General features: G+C 39.6%; 1 protein-coding gene across 8 annotated transcripts in view; it reads right to left on the reverse strand.

Annotated features, from left to right (window-relative positions):
- HECW1 (HECT, C2 and WW domain containing E3 ubiquitin protein ligase 1) overlaps nt 1-13,201 on the reverse strand; it is a 481,556-nt gene that overhangs the window by 81,594 nt on the left and 386,761 nt on the right. For all 8 annotated transcript variants that reach the window (XM_070788041.1, XM_070788042.1, XM_070788040.1 and 5 more), the window contains one exon: nt 7,304-7,438. In XM_070788041.1, the coding sequence (XP_070644142.1) occupies nt 7,304-7,438 (135 nt within the window). The remainder of the gene's footprint in view (nt 1-7,303; nt 7,439-13,201) is intronic.

Here is a 13,201-nt window from a genome sequence, read left to right on the forward strand (position 1 = left end):
AGGAGAGGTGATGAGCTCCTAAGGCATAAACCCCAGAAAGGTCAGGTTCGTCTAAAAGTGGTCACTTAAGACTAGGCCCTGTGTGATGTTGCAGGTGACAATCTTCAAGGCAGATTATGTAGGGCTTCCTAATTACAGAAATGGTAATTGTTGGTTTTCCTTTAGGTTCTACTTTCATATTTCACACAGACAAGAATAACATCCTTCAGATGAGATGTGCTACCAGTTCACTCTCTGTATGTGGCAGTCTTTGAACTGCTCCTCTGGAATAGGAGAGATGCAGATTCATCTTTTTCCTCTCCTGATCCTTCTTCTTGCCCTTGTCTCACTTGAGGGACAAGGGGAATAGATTTTGTGCCACTCTGGCTGACTTCTCACTTTGATGCCATCAGCACCCAGCTCTCTTCAGAGGGTGTAGCCAGCTACCAAGATTTAGATGCTGGAATTTCTGTAATAGCACTTTCTGGTTAAACGGTTACAATGCAAAGTAATGAAAGAAAGGCTTGCTGATGGCTGATATGCCATATTTAGTCTCATATTTTTCTCTTTCCATGAATTAGTAAATATGTAAAAGCTTCCTGGGACTGAAATCTCTCTTTTCCTTCCAGGGGGTTGTGTCAGTCTGCTGTAATGTGTGCTGAAAATATTTGCAATGCTATAAAGACAGGAATCTCAAAAACAGTTGAAGGCTATCTAAGAGATGAATTACAGAAAGAAATTGGGAAAGCAGGTGGACCTGAGAATGGAACTCAAGAAGGCTTGGCTGTGCACTGAACTTTGCCTGGAGAAAAACAAGGCTTTGAAGCAGGAAGAGGCTCACTTCTCTTCACGGGGGGGTTGTAAGGAATTCATGTGTTGTAGAAATGCTTTAGGGAAAAATGGTTCCTGCTTCTAAGGTTACCTGCTTACTGCAAAACCAAGCCAGATTGAAAGACTGCAGAACCAGAGGAAGGTCAGCTACTCTGAAGGCAGATGACTGGCTCAGGGATATGCATCACCGTGACTATAAGCGAGACAGAGGAAACAATACTGGGGAGCGGTGAGGCTTGTGGAGTCCTGAGCCATGGCAACATCGGCCGAGGATAAAGGAGGTGACTGTAGAGTGGTACTGGATGGACTCCAGATGAGAGAACTGGAGGATGATAGCATTAAATAGAAATGTGCTTCTCCAACTAGGGGCCAGGAATTTACAGGGATGGAAACAATTTTAGGCAGAGCTAAAAAAGACTCTAATATTCTAAGATTTCATAGAACTTGGTACGTGCTGGGATCCTTGTGGTTCAGTTGTTGTTCAGTTGCTAAGTTGTGTCCAACTCTTTGTGGCCCCGTGGACTGCAGCATAGGCTCTCCTGTCCTTTACTATTACTGTCGCAAAGGTGATCCAAAAGTGGTAACAAGTGGTCCATGGAGGGAAGCCTGCCATCAACTGGGTGACTAATTTGGATCTCACTGAAAACACGATGCTGACATTTGCTTTCCTAACTACTTAAAATACCGAAAGGAATGACTTTTCCATTTAAAACCAAGATTATATGACTCCCTGAAATTCCCAGAATTTGACACTTTTGGACACTTTTTGGGTCACTGAGTTTCTCAGGTAGGGGTGCCTGTGTGTGCAAGCACACAGAGAGAGATATAGAAAGAGAGGGCAGAGGGGAGAAAGTGGGGAGAAAGGAGGAGGAGGGAGGGAGAGGGTGGGGAGGGAGGGGGAGAAGGTGGGAGAGAAGGAGAAAGAGGGGCGAGGAGAGACACAGGGCCAGGGGAGGGAGGGAGAAGAGAGCCCCACATGACTGCTTTTTAGATTTCTTTTCCTTTTGATGTTGAGATAGCTTTAATCATAATTGCAAATATACAAACTTCAAACATTTAGCTTTCCAGACAAAACAGAATAGATATGCTCAGAAAATAGTTTCCAGCAACTAGAAAACAAGCTTCTCTTCTGTGTTACAATTTGGAAATGTAAACTGGTGTTTTTTTTAAAAAAAAATCTGTGATTGAAAACTGCAGGTTTTAGACTGAATTTGGGTTCATCATCAGCTAATGCTGTCTCAAAAATGCTGGAGACCTGGTGATAAAAATTGCAAGTTCAGAGGAAAAGCCCAAGTAATGAAATTATGTTCATCTCTAGATTCTTTTTGTATTCTAAAAGTAGATCATTAACAACGTTTGCAGAACTATACAGAAATAAGAGTGATCTATGAGGTTTTTCAACATATTTCTAATGGCAAAAAGTGGGCAACAAACATAATGTACAAGAGAAAGGTTTGAATTAAATTATGGCAATCCATAGAATAAAGTACAGAAGAATTTTAATGGCATGGAAACTATCTACAATGCACTATAATGGTAAAGGAAGATACAAAAACATAGACAATACAATTCAGCTGTTTTACTTCATTGTGTACCAGGAATTTTCTCCAGATGGAGGGCTATACCAGCCTTTTGATTTCTTTTCCTTCTGTGCCTATATTTTCTACACTCATTAGATACCACTTTTAATTCAAAAGTGTACTTTCATAGGTTATCTGGATTTTACAAACTTCCAAAGAAACTTGTAATCAAGTATAGGTTACATGGAATCAAGAGGAAAATTCCCAATTTTAAGAAGCTGTGCAAAAGTTACCCTCCCCAAAGGCCAGTTTCCAGCATGATGACCTCTGTCATTAGAGTTGATACAATGACTTTTGTCATAAAAGCAGCTCACTGCAAAGTATGATTCACAGTGACTTCTGCTTTGAGAGTGAAAAGTCAATTTCTCTTTCCTGTCAGACTCCTGTCCTTTACTTGAGGCAATTACTGTTAAGCATTTTTATATGTACCCTTCCAGAAATGTTCTATGACTAATGACTTCTCTTACTTGACCAAGATAAGATGGTGAAAGAAACAAACATTGTGTGGTCTGTTATCCTTCCTTATTAATGGTAATTTACATTGCAAACTGCAGTATAAACAAGCAAAGCTGACCTCCAGTGATTTCCTTATTGATAGAGACATGGGATCTTGATCTGCTCTTTTCCACTTATCCATGCCCAATTCCATCTGGACACTATGGAAGTGATAAAGCCTGTTTTGTTGGCACTTAAATATATTGCAGATGGATGTGCCACTGTATTAAAATGCATGTGAAAGAGTCAAATCATGAGCTATACTCCAGTAAAAATTAATTAAGAAAAAGTCAAAGAATGATCTTTTTATGCATAGAATCCTATATTCCTCATATTAACTGCTTTCAGGAAACTGCCTCAACAATTTTCAGGTGAGGTAAAGGCTAAAAAGACGTTGAGCAGTGCCTCTACTAATAACCTATTGTTGGGGTTTTGAGGGGAATTTTTACCATCTAGGATCTTGACTTTGTAAACTGATTTTAATTCTGTCCTTAAGTACAATGGATAAAAAAAATCAACCCCTGAACAACACTCAAGAAATGGCTCATGAAGGTGAACAGAAAATATTGATTCCCAAAGCTGAGGTCTAAGAAACACCTAGAGTGAATCCCCTATTGCCCATGAAAGGTGACACAGAAAAATCATGGATTATGGAAATACTTCATTGATATTCCTAAGTCTCATCTTTCTGACTGCTTAGTTGTCATTTCTAATTGGCTCTCCTGCTGTTTCCATCCTCATCATCGACTTATATAAAGGCACACCTGTCAGCCTCCCCACCTGGCTTTATTGCTTATCTTATCTGGAGCCATTCATGGGACTGTTTGTCTAGCCTCACAGATGCTGAGAATCATAGAGCTGAAGGGGACTTTAGTGGCCATCCCAGTTCCTTGTCTCTGTTTACAGATGGGGAAACTGAGACCACGGAAAGGGAAGGAAGGTGCAATGACCCAGAGCACTTCTGCAGAGAGGCCAGAGATGGGACTTCGATCTGCTGACCCAAGTCTCAAGTCTCCCTTCTACACACCCTTTGACTCCCCTGAGGTTGTGTTGTTTGTCACCCCAATTTAGGGCCTCATCACCTATATGGTCTGTGGCAGTGGCCTCTCATGGCCTTTCTCACATCCTCCTGTGCCACAATCCCATCTCTTCTTGGCTGTCACTGTCTCCTTTAAAAATATGAGTTTACACTGGACTGGGAGTTGAGAAATCTGAACTGCAGTTCTGAACTCCCTGGGTGACTTGAGTTCTTGATACTTCAGTTTACTTGATTGTGAAATATGATGATTAACCAGAGTGAAATTACCACCTAGGAGTGTCTGGAGACGCTTAATGGAGATGCTTCTCTGGCTCAGCAGGTAAAGAATCCACCTGCAATGCAGGAGACCAGGGTTCAATCCCTGAGTCGGAAAGATCTGCTGGAGGAGGACATGGCAACTCACTCCAGTATTCTTGTCTGGAGAATCCCATGGACAGAGGAGCAAGCCTGGTGGGCTACAGTCCATGGGGTCACAAAGAGTCGGACACAACTGAGCAACTAAGCACAAGGGTGTTTTGGTTTTTGTTTCTGTTGTCATAGTAACTGACACTCCTGAAATTTAATGAATGGGACCAGGAGAAGAGACCCTGCAATGACAAGGAATGATTCTACACTTCAGAGAACTGTCACCCCAAATTGCTAATAATCTTCCCCTTTTGTGAAACAGTGGGTGAACTGATCTCTAAAAGCCCATTTTAACATATAAACCATCATATTATTCTTCTCAAATTCATTCCAAGGACTTTTTATAAAAGTCCTAACTCATGTGGCATTCAAAGCTTTCCAAATTTCGAAACAAAAACCAAGTGGAGACTTACTATTCTGGTCACACTGAACTATTTATTCCCTGTCTTTCTTCAGAGCTTTCTCAACCCCATCTTGGCTCCTTATCCTTCAGCTATGCTCTCTGTGGGGGCTGCCCTTTCTCTGCCTTTGTACTTGCTAGGCTTTACCAATTTCTCTAGGTTTAGGTCAAGCACCTTCTTTTAAAACAAACATTTTCTTGGCCTCCTTTGAACTTCTGTGGCATTTGTCCTAACATCTCTCTTGGCCCTCAACCATATTCTAATTTCTTTTGTTACTTTGTGTATGTTTCTGGCCTGGCTTCAGAAATAGAGTACACAGTTCTCCAGGGCAGGGGTCATATCTCACACATCTTTGCATTTCACAGTGTTCAGAGCAAACCCTGTACTTCATCAATATTTGTGAAACAAAATGATATTAGAGCAAATACAAGGAACATTTCCACCACCCCCTCGGTTTTTACACTGAGGTCTTCCTGACCCCTCACACCGTAGGCTGTGTTCTCACAGTAGGAGGAATCAGGTATTTGCTTTCATAGAGGCCGAGTCCCTGTTTTCCCTGGTGTGCTGCCTCTGGATCAGGTATTCTCTGCCTCCCAGCTTCCCTCTTGGTTCTCCCTTGTGTCACTGCAAAGCTACCAACAGAGAGAGATTGGGCATAGGGATGACAGTGGCTTAAAAACCTGATGGACAGTTAATGGAGAGTGAATGAATTAGGAAGTATACAGATGGTTGACACCCTTTTCTCATCACGTGTTGGTCTTTCTTGGCTGATGCAGATGGCACTTTTTTATTAACATTGATATTCAGTGTGGCTGTGTTTGGGCTAGTCAATAACATCAAGGAAATGTTTTGGAACAGGTAAAGTGATGCTCATGATTTTAATCTTGTTCTTTCAACTGGAAGGTTTTAAAATTTATATTTTCAGGTTAACTTCATATATATGTGATAGATTTATATGTTTAGGGGTTTCATTGAGTAATTGACTTTTTTTTTTAAATTGACCGTGGTGAATCTGAATCTGTCTGGCAGTACTGAGCTTCTTTTATCAGATGCTATGATGCTCTATGTTAATACTGAAATTCACCTTAATAATATTAAAGAGCTTGGAGATTTAAAATAGATTAAAATGGCATATTCAAGTTGATGCAGAGTTCTGAATTTACCCATTATCATATCAAGACAATACATCTTGTGATTTCTGAAGTGTTATAAAAGGGAGAGGGACTATATGTGCTGAGCTGAGAAGTTGGGGCACGGCTTTCTGTAGCCTGTGAATGTGTCAACTGTTGGGTGCCTGGAATCTGGGGGGTCCTGACACCCACATAACCCCTGGAGAGTGTATAATACTTCCTTATGCATGGTCACATACACATTTTATGTATATGCAGTAAGAGTTAACATGCTTTCAATAGTACCCTAAAACAATGATACTTAAGATGACTCCATGAAAGAAAAATTCAATTTATCACACTGGCTTTAAATTGTGAGTGCCCCTGGTTAGAAATAGTTACATTTCTCAGTGTATACAGATGAGTGTCCTGAAAAACTAGTAAAGGTTTTTTTCTTTTATACTAAGCTTTCATTAAAACAAGCTCTTCCCTTGAGACTCATGTTTGCTCTCCAGAGGCTGACAGGTGAATGGTTATTTTCTGCCTCTAGAGATGTCCACTGTGGCTCTCCCTGGAATGACTCTCTGTGGGACCATACATATGTTTTTTTTCTTTCTACAGTACTTTTTCCATTTTTTTTTTTTTACCTCATTATAATCTAACTCTACTCTTTATTGGAAACGGTTCTCAGAGCCTGTATCATCTGAGACCTTGGTGGTTTCCATGAAAAGAAGGTATAGATACTTGGGAAATGTCAGAACATAAAAAAGAGATTTGCTCATATTATTGTAGGGAACTAATTAGCAATGGGAAAAAAGCTATGTTTTGAATTTTGGTTCAAGAAGGGAGAACAGGAAAGGATATGGGATATAGAAAAAGGCATTCAGAAAGGCAAGGAAACTGATGCTTAAGAAAGGGGGCAGCCTTTCATGGCCCAGCAGAAGGTAATCAATCATGTTGAGTGAAAGAACATATAAAGCAGGGAAGGGCAGATGGTAGAGTGGGAACAGAGTATTCATGTGGCCCAGTTCATTTCCCCAGTTTTCAGTCCATGAATGAAGTCTTGTCCAAAATCTAGGGAACGGGAGAAGTTTAAAACAGTCATATGCTGCCTAGTAGTTCTACCATCATTTAAGAATTCACACGTGACCAGTGGGCTGAGGAAACACCATTATCAGCCATAAGTATAGGGATGTCTTGATGCTGTATTTTCAGTTTTCTTTAAACTAGATGGATTTTTCAGTAACATGACTGTGTAGGAAAAAAGGAAAGGCAGAAGGACAGCAATCTGAGGATGGGTCCAGGACACGAAGTGGGGGCCTCGAGTCATCAGCCTCCCTACTAAAGAGCATATGGATTTGGCCCAGCCCCTGGGGGAAAAGGCAACTCTAGATCCTGGCCCCACCAGGACAGGCTGACCCTGTGGTCCTGTGAATGGGAGGGCAGGGGCAGAGGAGGTGTTACCTCTCCAGCACTGTAACTTCGGAGCCTCTGGAGATGCTGTCGATGAGTCAGATGGTTGGGAAGACGACCGTTCTGAAGAGGGATTCGGGGGTCAATAAAAGTGGTAGCTCGACTGTTGTGGTCCACGAAGAAAGACTACAGACAGACCAGGAAAGAACATACACGTGAGAAGCAGCCAAGTGAAGTGAGTGATCCCCAGGAGCACTCCAGGGCTCAGTCATCAGGTTTATGTTTGCCCCTCCTTTTCATCTACTCAGAACTAGATGGGAGATGCCTCTGCTTTTGCACGCTCAGGAGTTCAGTGAAGCCCCCAGTCACTGATAAACACTTTATTGGGTGTGAGTTACAGAGGAGCAATTGTAACATCTTACCATGGAATATAAGAGAAACAGATCCTTTGAAGGATAAGTCATTCTAGTAATTAATCATTTGGAGAGCATTTAGTTTATTTTTAAAATAAATGCCCTTTTTTGATTATAGAATTAATATAGTTTCATTGAGAAATAACTTAAAAAGGATAAAAATGTACAAAGAAGATAATTAAAAATCATACCAAATATTACAGTCTAAAGGTAATCAACCAAATGTTTTCATGATTTTTTTTTGTTTTCTCTTCTATGCAAATATACATCTATTTTCCTAACATCAGCACCTACAATTTTGTTATATAAGATTTTTTCACCTATTATTTTATGAGCATTTCTCTAAGTTATTAAATATTCTTTTAACACAGACTTTTATTGAGTATATGGTGTTCAGTTTGATGGATCGGTTCAGTTAGTTCAGTCACTCAGTTGTGTCTGACTTTTTGCGACCCCATGGGCTATAGCACGCCAGGCCTCCCTGTCCATCACCAACTCCTGGAGTTTACTCAAACTCATGTCCATTGAGTCGGTGATGCCATCCAACCATCTCATCCTCTGTCGTCCCCTTCTCCTCCTGCCTTCAATCTTTCCCAGCATCAGGGTCTTTTTAAATGAGTCAGTTCTTTGCAGCAGGGGGCCAATGTATTGGAGTTTCAGTTTCAGCATCAGTCCTTCCAATGAATATTCAGGACTGATTTCCTTTAGGAACTGGTTGGATCTCCTTGCAGTCCAAGGGACTCTCAAGAGTCTTCAATACCACAGTTCAAAAGCATCAATTCTTCAGCACTCAGCTTTCTTCACAGTCCAACTCTCACATCCATACATGACTATTGGAAAAACCATAGCTTTGACTAGACAGACCTTTGTTGGCAAAGTAACATCTCTGCTTTTTAAAATGCTGTCTAGGTTGGTCATAACTTTTCTTTCAAGGAGCAAAGCATCTTTCAATTTCATGGCTGCAGTCACCATCTGCAGTGATTTTGGAGCTCAAAAAAATAGTCTGTCATTGTTCCTACTGTTTCCCCATCTATTTGCCATGAAGTGATGGGACCAGATGCCATGATCTTAGTTTTCTGAATGTTGAGTTTTAAACCAACTTTTTCACTCTCCTCTTTCACTTTCATCAAGAGGCTTTTTAGTTCTTCTTTGTTTTCTGCCATAAGGGTGGTGTCTTCTGCATATCTGAGGTTATTGATATTTCTCCCAGCAATCTTGATTCCAGCTTGTGCTTCCTCCAGCCCAGCGTTTCTCATGATGTACTCTGAATATAAGTTAAATAAGCAGGGTGACAATATACAGCCTTGACGTACTCCTTTTCCTATTTGAAACCAGTCTGTTCCATGTCCAGTTCTAACTGTTGCTTCCTGACCTGCATACAGATATCTCAAGAGGCAGGTCAGGTGGTCTGGTATTCCCATCTCTTTCAGAATTTTTCACAGTTTGTGGTGATCCACACAGTCAAAGGCTTTGGCATAGTCAATAAAGCAGAAGTTTTTCTGGATCTCTCTTGCTTTTCTGATGATCCAATGAAAGTTGGCAATTTGATCTCTGGTTCCTCCACCTTTTCTAAAACCAGCTTGAACATCTGGAAGTTCATGGTTCACGTATTGTTGAAGCTTGGCTTGAAGAATTTTGAGTATTACTTTACTAGTGTGTGAGATGAATGCAATTGTGCAGTAGTTTGAGCATTCTTTGGCATTGCCTTCCTTTGGGATTAGAGTGAAAACTGATCTTTTCCAGTTCTGTGGCCACTGCTGAGTTTTCCACATTTGCTGGCATATTGAGTGCAGCACTTTCACAGCATCATCTTTTAGGATTTGAAATAGCTCAACTGGAATTCCATCACCTCCACTAGCTTTGTTTGTAGTGATGCTTCCAAAGGCCCACTTGACCTTGCATTCCAGGATGTCTGGCTCTAGGTTGGTGATCACACCATCATGATTATCTGGGTTGTGAAGATCTTTTTTGTAGAGTTCCTCTGTGTATTCTTGCCACCTCTTCTTAATATCTTCTGCTTCTGTTAGGTCCCTACCATCTCTGTCTTTTATTTTGCCCATCTTTGCATGAAATATTCCCTTGGTATCTCTAATTTTCTTGAAGAGATATCTAGTCTTTCCCATTCTATTATTTTCCTCTATTTCTTTGCATTGATCACTGAGGAAGCCTTTCTTATCTCTCCTTGCTATTCTTTGGAACTCTGCATTCAAATGGGTATATATTTCCTTTTCTCCTTTGCCCTTCACTTCTCTTCTATTCACTGCTGTTTGCAAGATACATAACAATTAGCTTTGGTAACCTCTATCATGGGACACTTAATTTTTTTTTTTTTTTTACTGGTTTAAAATAATGCTTCAATAAATACTTCTGTACACAAAGCCTTGAGGCATGCCTGATTAGTGTGTATGTTCCAATATATAACAAATGACATTCTTTAAATCTAAAATTAGTTACCCTTCACAAAAAAGGAATACTTATTTTTTTAAATAAAAACTTCTGTACTAGAAAATAATCTTTCAAATTCTTTTGAACAAAAGGTAATATTTGGTATCAATATCTTTGCCTAATTTACCTCAATCAGTGTTCATTTTAGATATGTTTAGGGGTCATCTGACATAAGTAGTCCAAGAAATTATATACAGATTTAGAAATTATTCTTGGGTGAACATGAGCTTATAATTTTGAGTATTAGATGTTATTGTATATGAGTCTTTTAAAGATCTCTATAAAACTCCCTCTATGTCATACAGGGAGTTGTTTCATAATGGAGATCAAAATACTCCCCACAGGACAAAGGTAAATAACTTTCTGAGGATCATGTGAGTTGGTATCTGTGGTTGTTAATAAAATTTCCCAGGACAGCATCCCACACAGACTCAAAAAGGGCTGTATGTCCAACAACATGCAGGGGACTGAAATGATGTCCCCTGAAACATTATGTTAGATTCTCAAAAAGTGATGACAATGACATTAAAAAATATTAGTAAAGAATTCATATAAGTATGAAGTGTGAGTGAAAAAACCCAACATTAACATGCTTACATGGGATTTTAAACACACAAATACAAGCTAAATTAATATAGAGTAAAAGCAGATTTTTATTATTCAATTATATGCCTTTTTAAGTTTACAAATTAAAGTTAAATGGGTTATATATATGTATATGTGGTAACTTTTAGTATAAATTCCTAAAGGTTGACTTAATTACTGGGTTAAAAGTTAGGAAAACATTATACATTTATTGATCCGTATCAACAAACTCTTCATGAGAACAGTACAGATTTATCATCTTACCGAAAGTCCATGAACTCTGTTTATGGACTTTACTGATGCTGAGTACTGGAAAGAACTCTTAGAAATGCTGAATGGCAAATAATGATTAATTATAAGGGAAGCCAAACATTTTCTCCTAGGTTTACTGTTCAATTTCTTCACTGGAGTACTGTCTACTTTGCCTGTTCCCTTTTTTGTTGTTGGGATGTTAAGGTTTTCTTTATTTTAAATGTGCTTACTCACGTGTCTTCAAATTGCTTTTGATTTTTATTTGCTTTGTTTTCTAATACACAGCATTTTTTTTACTCCTATGTATACAAATCTTTCAATTATTTGTATCTAGTTATAGATCAGTTAAATGCTTAATTATATTTTACTAGCTTTATTTTTGGTGAATTGTTTCTGAAAATTATTTTGGTACAATGCGAAGTTGTAATTCAAAAGCAGAGACGTTACTTTGCCAACAAAGGTCCGTCTAGTCAAGGCTATGGTGTTTCCAGTGGTCATGTATGGATGTGAGAGTTGGACTGTGAAGAAAGCTGAGCACCAAAGAATTGATGCTTTTGAACTGTGGTGTTGGAGAAGACTCTTGAGAGTCCCTTGGACTGCAAGGAGATCCAACCAGTCCATCCTAAGGAGATCATTTCTGCGTGTTCATTGGAAGGACTGATGCTGAAGCTGAAACTCCAATACTTTGGCCACCTCATGCAAAGAGTTGACTCATTGGAAAAGACCCTGATGCTGGGAGGGATTGGGGGCAAGAGGAGAAGGGGATGACAGAGGATGAGATGGCTGGATGGCATCACCGTCTCGATGGACATGAGTTTGAGTGAACTCCGGGAGTTGGTGATGGACAGGGAGGCCTGGCGTGCTGCGATTCATGGGGTCACAAAGAGTCGGACACGACTGAGCGACTGAACTGAACTGAATTAAACTTAAAAGCTACTGCACAGCAAAGGAAACCATTGATAAAATAAAAAGACAGCCTACTGAATGGGAGAAAATATTTGCAAATGATATGACTGATAAGAGCTTAATATCCAAAATATATAAATAGTTCATACAGCTCAATGAATCTGATTAAAAAATGGGCATAAGATCTGAGTAGATGTTTTTCCAAAAAAGATGTACAGATGGCCAATAAGCTCAACACTGTTAATCACCAGAAAAGTGTAAGTCAAAACCATAATGAGACATGTCACCTCACTCTTGTCAGAATGGCTAATGTCAAAGGGTCTGAGCTGTGCTAAGTTGCTTCAGTCACGTCAGATTCTTTGCAGTGCCCTGGATTGTAGCCCACCAGGCTTCTCTGTCCTTGGGATTTCCCAGGCAAGAATACTGGAGTGGATTGCCATTTCCTTCTCCACAAAAAGTCTACAAACAACAAATTATGGTGAGGACATGGAGAAAAGAGGACCCTAGTATATTGTTGATAGGAACATAAATTCATGCAGCTACTGTGAAAACAGAATGGAGGTTCCTCAAAAAACTAAAAATAGAACTATCATATGATCCAGCAATTCTAGTCCTGGGCATATATCCAAAGCAAATTGAAAATATTAATTCAAAAGATACATGCACCCCAATGTTCACAGCAGCATTATTTACAATAGGTAAGATATGGAAACAGCCTAAGTGTCTGTCAATAGATGCACGGATAAAGGAGATGTGGTATACACACATCACACATACACGTGTGCACGTGCGCACGCACACACACACACACACTGGAATACTACTCAGCCATAAAAAGAAAGAAATTCTGACATTTGCAACAACATGGATGGATACAGAGGTTATTATCCTTAGTGAGGTAAGTCAGAGAAAGAAAAAAATACTGTTATATATGTGAGGTATGTTATCACTTATATGTGGAATCTAAAAAATAAAACTAATTAGTGAATATAAGCAGACATAGACTCTCAGACACAGAAAACAAATATGCTTTTGTTTTGGTTGCCAGTGGTGATAAGGAAGGGGGGAGTGGCAAGATAGGGGAATGGGATTAAAAGAAATAATCTACTATGTATAAAATGAATAATCAACAAGGATATATTGTATGACACAGAGAAATATCTGTTATTTTATGATAATGGTAGATGGAGTATAATCTATAAAAATACTGCATCACTATGCTGTATACCGGAGAAGGCAATGGCACCCCACTCCAGTACTTTTGCCTGGAAAATCCCATGCATGGAGGAGCCTGGTGGGCTGCAGTCCATGGGGTCACTAAGAGTCGGACAGGACTGAGCGACTTGAC

The sequence above is a fragment of the Bos indicus genome, chromosome 4 (genome assembly GCF_029378745.1).
Source record: "Bos indicus isolate NIAB-ARS_2022 breed Sahiwal x Tharparkar chromosome 4, NIAB-ARS_B.indTharparkar_mat_pri_1.0, whole genome shotgun sequence".
NCBI classification, from domain to species: domain Eukaryota; kingdom Metazoa; phylum Chordata; class Mammalia; order Artiodactyla; family Bovidae; genus Bos; species Bos indicus.